Here is an 8,687-nt window from a genome sequence, read left to right on the forward strand (position 1 = left end):
CCACTGCTCAGGAGTTGTCTCCTCATTGGAAGGATAGAATCAGGTAGGGATACACTGGGAGCTTTCCACTTAGGTAATTCTGTTGTGCCACTACATAGGAAATAAATGAATGACACACTTGGTGCAGAAATGGGACAGAATAAACCGATCCCCAGTGGGGCACAGTTAGAAGGCACAATAACATTATAAAGATCTGTTATCATGATCTTCAAGTTCCTGTGAATCCCCTGTTTAGTAAATCTCTAGTTCTTTTTGTTGTGAAGATGTAACAGGTGCTGGGAAGGGGCTGTAACAGTGGTAGAGCATCTGCTTGACATGCAGAAGGTCCTTGGTTCAATCCCTGGCATCCCCAGCCAAAAAAGATCAGGTAGAAGGAAATGTGAAAGGCCTCTGCTGGAGACCCTGCAGAACCACCACCAGTCAGAGTAGACAGTACTCATCATGCTCATAGCCAATGGTGTGAATCATTATAAGGCTGATTCCTATGTTCATGAGTGTATCTTTCCCCTTATATCTTTGCATTGAAAAGGGCTAGAGACTTACATTTTAAATATTCTGGGAAGTTACAGGTGCATAGCAATAGATTGCTATAATGTGCTAATATTCTAGTAACTGCTGATATATATTTTTTTAAAGCTCCCCCCTCCCAGGCCTGTGGTAGTCATGCTGAAACATGGACCATGGGGGCTGAAACAAGGAAAATTGTGATGGTATAGGTGGGACATGCAAAAATGTGAGCTTCCAGTCCAGTCCACACCAAAGGCACTTTGATTGTGGTTGTTCCAAAAGGACTGTATTAAACCAAGTTTGGGGAAAATTTCAGCAAAGCAGGGGAAGACCTGGAAAGTGGACAATTAGGGGAGAATGTTGTGTGGATGCTCAAAAACCTAAGAGTGCAGCCCAAATATGCCAGTTTAGGCATGCAATCCTATGGCTATTCACTTGGGAATAAATCTGTAGAATTCAGTGGGGTTTACTTCAGAATCCAGCATGCCAATTAAGATCCTCTTCCCAAGCCCTGCTCTGCTGTCTGTGCCTTTGCCTGATGAGACAGGTGGTTGTCAGTGGAAGGGCTTTTTCAGTGGTGGCACCTTACCTCTGCAATGCCCTCTCCCATGAGACTCATCTGGCACCTGCTTTACTGCCCTTTCTTTTTATCCAGACTTTCAAGCCTGACTGTTTTATGCTGTTGAGTGGTGTTGTGGTGTATGCGTTTTTATGCCCCTGGTTAGTTTTGATAATTCTTATGCTGTTGTTTTAATGATTTTATTGTGTTGTTTTTGCTTTGTGAGCTGCCTCCAGCAGGTCTTTGGATGGCTTGCCTGTAAATTTTCTCAGTAAATAAAAATAAATAAAATCAATATGTATGGACTTGGGATGAACACTGTGGACTATGCTTTCAAATAAACACAGTTGGCAGTAAGACAGCAAACTGTCAGGGGGAATAAATTCCATTGTGTTGAATTTACTTGTGTGTGTAGGATTAATGGCCTGGAGGGAGTAACTAAATTATTCAAGTCCCGAGGGTTGCCAACTCCAGGTTCAGAAACACCTGGATATTTGACGTGGAGGCTCGGAGAGAGGGGAGGCGCAATGTTCCCCCTAAACTGTGGAGACTTGCGAGCAAAAATTCTACTTTGTGAGCTACTGGCATTAAAGTTGTGAGCAAGCGATTTGGCTACTGCATAAATTAGTTTGCTCGGGAGCCATCCTTCCTGAGCTAAGTCAAAAATGTGTGAGCCGGAGGCTAAAACAACTGTGAGCGAGCTCACACGAATTCAGGCTAGAGGGAACCCTGGAGGGGAGGGACCTTGTAACCCACCTCCAAAACAGCCCTTTTCCCCAGCAGGTGTGGAATAAATGTTTTCAATAAATAATAAGTAAGCGATTTAAGTAGTCTGAGATCAGTTGTAATTCCGGGATTTCTCCACCATTACATCCAGTTCACTAGTTACGTGGTTCCAGGTGCGAGGAAGAATAGACACTTTGCAAACCCTGATCTAGACTTTCCTCTTTTTTATTTGATTTTTTTTCGGTTATGTTACAAATTCATGGAAGTATGCCCAATTAAACATAGCGGGACTTACTTCCGAGCAGTAAGTACCTACGACAGCGTTGTAAACCTCGCCTAAACCCAGCATTTCTAAGGAAGGAAATTCCTTACTCGGCGTTATTTTAGCCTGGGAACTACATCCCCAGATATCGCAGCAAGTCCCCCCCCCCGATGGACACTGGGAATTGTAGTAACAAGAAGGAACAGCGAGCTCAAATGACAAAAATACCTCGTGGGAAGGCAAAGACTACACTTCCCAGCAGTCTATAGATGAAATGCATGAGGAAGGTGGGCCTGCTGCAGGTAAAGTGCCATGCATCCGACGGAGAGACAATGGGGGAAGGGGGGGGCGGGTTCTGGAGTTGAAATAGGCACTCTTAATTTCGTATTTTTGTGTTTTAGACCGCATGAATTTCCTCATGGCTGGCAAGACTGTTTTTCCCGGGGAAGATCCGAAGCTCCCTGTCCCTTATAAGGACTTAAGCAAAGCCTAGCTGCATCGCAACAAAACTCTATCCTGTTTCCCACGGTGGCCTGCCACTTCCGGGAAGCCCGCAAGCGGGGGCAGCAATGCGCCCCTAGACCCTCTCCCCCCCCCCAGTAATTAGTATTCAGGGGTTTACTGCCTCGGGACATGGAGGTTCGATTTAGCCAGCGTGACTATTGATGTACCTATCCTCCGTATATTTGTTTAAGCCCCTTTTAAAGCAACATCCAAACTAGAAGCCGTCACTACGACTTGTGGTAGAGAGTACCAAAAGCGAATTGCGTGTTGCTTGTTGGGTCACACGAAAAGTCTCTCTCGGTGTAGTCCAGCACTTTTGCCCTTAACGGTGGTCGAGTGTCCTTGGGAAGCTCACAAGTGTGGAGTGGGATACAGTTAGCACTTTCCTATTCTTTGCCTCCAGCATCTTGTAATCTGAGGTATACTCTGTTTGAACACGGAGGTTCCTTGCTTTCTGATCCTAAGCCAATAGCTGCTGAGTGACACAGTCTCTATACGTTTGTGCTTTAGTGCCTACCATGAGTATACTGAGTTGGGCTGTTGTTTCTGTTCTTCCTTTGCCGCTTCTTCTTTGTCATTATAGTTTTTATTTTCAATACATGCTCTTGGGAAAGCCAATCACTAGCGAGATCAGAGAGACAGGAGGAACTGGGGAATGGCTGGCTATGGATTTAAAGATAAGGAAGGGTGACCAGGTGCAAAGAATTGTACAGGCTAGAATCCTAAGTATGCTTGTGAGTAAGTTACATTGAGCCCTAGTGGGATTTTCTTCTGAATACAAATTCCAGAGGAATAGCCATGTCAGTTTATCACAGCAAAATAAAAATAACAAAATGTCTTATTTATTTAGTACCATTTTTATCCCACCCTGCATCCCAAGGAGCTCAAGGCAGCATACATCAGTCTCCTCTCCATGTTACCCTCCCAGGTAAATTAGTTAGGCTGAGACTGACCCGAGTGGCTGGTCCTTAGTCACCTGGCAAGTTTCCATGGCAGAGTGGGGATTTGAACCTGTGTCTCCCAGATCTTAGTTTCACACTTTTAACTGCTGCACCAGCTGCAGGAGAGCACTGGGTCTGTCTGCATTAATTGCACAGAAGAGGGACTTTTAGCAGCGGCTACCTCTCATGCTGGAGTGATCTCATGATGGAGTGAGCTCCCATCTCTAGTTCCAGCTCCTGCCAACCTAGCAGTTCGAAAGCAAGAAATTGCAAGTAGATAAATAGGTACCACTTCGGTGGGAAGGTAACAATGTTCCGTGCGCCTTGGTGTTTAGTCATGCTGGCCACATGACCACAGAAACATCTTCGGACAGCGCTGGCTCTTCGGCTTTGAAACGGAGATGAGCACCGCAACCCTAGAGTCGGATTCGACTGGCTTTCGAGCAAGGGAACCTTTACCTTTACCTCTCATGCATGAGGGGAAAGAAAAGTGAGTCCCTATTTGGAAGAATTGTTAAAGGTGCAGGAAGGGTCCCCCTTCTTTGAGTTGGTCACACTAAAGCAATGAATTGCCTCTGCGAGCTCTTGCATGCTACCATATGCTCTAAGCAGGGTTGTGTGAACTCTGTGTTTAAAAATCTGAATTCTCTGCTGATAACCCAAGCTAAACAACAAGATGTGCTGAACTCTGTGATGTGCATACGTTAAGAACATTTGCACGGTTATTTGTATTGTATATAATAATACTCCTTAATATTTTAAATATTTTTTTTCTGGTGGCCATAGAGAGGGGCAGTGCACTGAATTCCTGGCATTGGTGCTCTAGAAATCCTGCGCCGCTGCAAGTGATGTGAGACAGGAGATTTTCCAATGCTGTATTTTTCCACAGAAAATGTTTGTACCCCAATATGTAAATACACTAAGGCTGTGGTCACATGGCAAGTTTACTGTGATTTGTTCCCACTATATATTTGATCGGGGGTGTTTTTTGGTGGGTTGGGATGATTACACACCCCTCCCTGATCCGCTTGCATCAAAAAATCGCGTGATGAGGCTCCAGGCACCATCCAGATAGCTACACTGCCCAAGCGGCGGCCCGGCACGATTTAATTTTTTTTTTTTTGCATGCGCATATGCATGGCCAAATCACCACTCCCACTTGGACGCACTGTACTCCCTTGTTTTTGCAGGGTTCCCCGAACAGTGCACAAAATGAACCACCGACATACAGTTGAGTGCTGGAGTCTATAAATATGCACTTGAACGTTCATGCATTGAATATATTCAGCGCTTGATTGATCATGCGCACAAGAGTGAAAGCTGGGGGGGGGGGAATTCAGCGCAAGAAGAATGTTCAGACGATCTAGGAGCATTCATAGTGACTGCTGGCTGTCCAGATTCACAGCACAAATATTTGGAAAGTACTTGATTTTCCCGGTGTTGTAAAAATCTCTAGGAAACCGGGAGGATTGTGAGGGTGAGTCCGCTTTGATATGGGAGACAGATGCGGCTGTCTGATCAGCCCTTTTAAATGTGATTGGGAACAGTGGTGAAACCTGATCAAAATGACTGTGTGACCACAGCCTAAATTTATTTATAGTTGTCAGGACTGCTGTGCTGCAAATCAGTTATGTTCGATGGGCTAAATGTGGGATATGAAGCATGGGCAAACCTAGTGCTTTTACGTTCACCAGGCACACAGTGTATCTTCTTTTTAAACTTTATTTAAACTTTCTAGGAAAGTTTCTGCTTTAAATTTTCCTGGAAAATACTGGTTTCCATTCCTGGGTTGTGAAAATATCCCAGGCATTGCTCATGCAATTCTAAGCATTTCTTCATAAGGCCTAGAAACTTGACTTCTTTAAAAAGGCAAGCGGAAATTCTCAGGAAGCTGATGTTATGTCCTGTCCCCTGTTTTGCAGCTGTTGTGTGTCTGTGCCTGCTGACTAACAAGGCTAATTTTGCAAAACCTGCCTGACTTTAACCATTCAAGAGAAGAAGGAAAGAACCTCTGGTAGAAATACTCAAAGAAGGCGTTTCAGCCTGTGCTGTAAGCTGTTAAATACAGCAGAGGCAGACTCCCCCCCCATATAACAGCTGCCTATTATCACCCTGCCCAGAAACAGTTTGTTGAAAGCCTTTTACTGATCAATTTGCCTGCTTCCCCCATTATGAAACATGAGAGCACAGCTGACTTATCTCTAGGCCATTTAAACTATTGCACATTGAGATCCGGGTGCAAAAAGGAGAAAGAAAACTGTGGCCATCCATACTGCTTAATTCCAAAGTGTATCTGCAACATATTTAGATTTGGTAGGCTGGTTTGGTGCCCCTGAACTGTGGAAAGTGTATAATGTGCGTGTTGAGATTGAAATTTTTTTAGTGGTCCACTTAGCAGACTCACAGCTCTGCCTAGCATCATCTATTTTATATTGTTGTGGCCCACTTGCCCAGGATTTGGTTTTATCTGAGCACTCATACAGGTAACCTTCTCAGGGACTATGAATTGTGCTTAATTGCCATCTGGTTTGTTGTATGTTTTAATTATTATGTTTTAATTATTTAAATTGCTGTATAATTATTATTATATACCTATTGTTTTAATCTGCCCTGAGCCTAGCTGTGCAGGGGGAAGGTGGACTAGAAATCCAAATAAATGAATCTTATGCGTAGTTACTCCCATCAGTGTTCCCTCTAAGCTGAGTTAGTGTGAGCTAGCTCATAGTTCTTTAGCCTCCGGCTCACACATTTTTGTCTTCGCTCAGGAAGGATGGCTCCAGAGCAAACTAATTTATGCGGCAGCCAAATGGCTCGCTCACAACCTTAATGCCATTAGCTCACAAAGTACAAGTTTTGCTCACAAGACTCCACAGCTTAGAGGGAACATTGACTCCCATCTAAGCCCACAATGACCTAACTGCATAGGATTGCATTATAGGACATTGACCAAGTCCACACTGCAGATGGAATCACACACCCCCCTTCCCTTTTCCAAATCTGCTTCATTTCCATCCAGCAGTATGCTAGGGTACTCTATGTAGAATCCAGAAAGCAGCAGGCATGGGAATCTCTCAAGCAAGATTTTATCAGGTCTGACTTTCAGGTTCTAGTTTTCTAATACAGTAGACAATAGACTCTATGTCTCTGAAGCTTTGGGACCTTCTGGTTCAGTGCTGTAACATGGTATCCTCAGAAAAGATGGGAACATATGGGGAGGGGTTGTGGCTCGGTGGCAGAGCACCTGCTTGGCATGTAGAATGTCCCCGGTTCAATCCCCTGCATCTCCATCTAAATGGACTAAGCAACGGGTGATGCAAAAGATCTCTGTGTGAGACCCTGGAGAGCCACTGCCAGTCTGAGTAGGCAGTACTGACCTTGAGAGACTGGGGGTCTGATTCAGTAGAAGGCAGCTTCATGTGTTCGTGTGTGTATAATGTCCCCTTCCCCCTAATACTATATGAGTTTGGGAGGGGGGAGAAGCTACACAGGCATCAGTGCTTTTTACTAATCCTTTAATTGTCCCTCATTGACCTTGTTGAGAAATGGGACGCCCGTACAGGCCGAATCCCCCCTCGAGTGTGGCAGAGCCCCCAAGCACACACCATATGGACTTTAGTCCTACTCTAGAAAGCAAATTTCCACAAATTGTTTCAAGAATGGATGATGGGGGAGAAGTTCTAATGTTGGCTTACCTCTGAGTTTACACTTTGTAGGAGGCAGTGCTCTGTTTTGGTTTTGCAGCAGCAGATGGAGTAGATCGTCCTTTCCTGGGAATTTCAGTCTCTAGGTGTCTCTTCTCCAGAGCTATGTTGCTAGCCCTCATGACTTTTTTTTGAGGGGTTACATTTGTAAATAATAAGCAGCCACGTCTATCAGAAGTGAAATCTTGCAGGTTGAGATCCCCATTTGGCCAGAAGGCTCAAGGGAGGCTTGGATCAGTCACTGTCTCTCACCCTGATCTTCCTCACAGGGTTGGTGTGAAGATGAAAGCCAGGACAGATCCAAGTATGCAGCTCTGAGCACCTTGGGAGGGGGCCAGATAAAATGTAATAAATAGCAGGAGAGAGGTTCAAAAATGCTTTCTTGCATGTGTCATCGTACACATAACAAATATAGGTCCCTTTGTTACAGATTCTAGATTCCTCTTGCTTTCAAATTTCAAAACTCAATAGTTGGGTTTTTTTTAAGTAGCAGATGTTTCTGCCTAAGCAACCAACTTGGCATTTCATCGGCTAAGAATGATTGAACAGATATAGCTCCAGTTCTTGGTGAAACCTCAGTCAAGACTTCTGCTTCATTTGTGGACAGAGACCCTGTGCCTTTAACATATACATCAGGAGAAGCTTCACTTGCTGGAACTTCTGCCCTAAAAAGTGCCACACTAAATTGGGCCCTGTACCTATTAAACAATAGTATTTGGAGGGTCTGCTGAGAGCCAGCATGGTGCAATGGTTAGTGGGTCAGACTAGGATCTGGGAGAACCAGGTTCGGATCCCCACTCTACCATGGAAGCTCACTAGGTGACTTTGGGCTAGTCACACACTCTCAGCCTAACCTGCCTGCCATGCACAGTGGTTGTGCAGCTAAAATGGAGGAAAGAAGAATGAAGTAAGCCTCTCTGGATCCCCACTGGGGAGAAAGGCAAATCAAATACACGAAAGAAAAAAATAATGATCGCCTTCAGATTTGTGTGTAAAATGTATTCTTCCTCCCTCCTTCATAGTTCAGATGAATGTCTGTCGATTCCTATCTCACACATTTATTTATTTTTCGTTTTATTTATTTACTTACATTATTTATAGTCCTTTCTCACTGGCAGTCAAGGCGGATTACACAGAGTGAGTCAATACAATCAAGATGGGACATTCAGTATATAATGAAATAGGACTGGGGTTGTAGAACTAACTAGAAATGTAAAAAAAACAAACAATCCCAGAACTGAAGCGAATCAAATTGTTAACATGACACAATAAATGGCGCAGAATTACATAGTAGGATCCAACTGACAGCAAACTATACGCAGTCGTATAGACCACGGTCGCTAATAATTTATTGATGTGAATCATTTCAAGCATGAGACTGTGTGTCTTTGTGATGGGTGCAGAAGGACCGATGACATCAGGTGACCGAAACTTGAGACCTAGACAGTCCTGCTCACCTGCTGGGGAAATGCCACCTCCTGGGAGAC

At 44.3% G+C, this 8,687-nt stretch overlaps 1 protein-coding gene across 1 annotated transcript in view; it reads left to right on the top strand.

Moving 5' to 3' along the window:
• The first annotated feature begins 2,293 nt into the window (after nt 1-2,293).
• The window catches only part of SMUG1 (single-strand-selective monofunctional uracil-DNA glycosylase 1), a 15,201-nt gene continuing 8,807 nt past the window's right edge, over nt 2,294-8,687 (top strand). Inside the window, exon 1 of the mRNA XM_015425728.1 lies at nt 2,294-2,356. Coding sequence (XP_015281214.1) covers nt 2,329-2,356 — 28 coding nt within the window. The 5' untranslated portion in view covers nt 2,294-2,328. The remainder of the gene's footprint in view (nt 2,357-8,687) is intronic.

The sequence above is a fragment of the Gekko japonicus genome, unplaced genomic scaffold, assembly GCF_001447785.1.
Source record: "Gekko japonicus isolate JY-2015 unplaced genomic scaffold, Gekko_japonicus_V1.1 scaffold1619, whole genome shotgun sequence".
NCBI classification, from domain to species: domain Eukaryota; kingdom Metazoa; phylum Chordata; class Lepidosauria; order Squamata; family Gekkonidae; genus Gekko; species Gekko japonicus.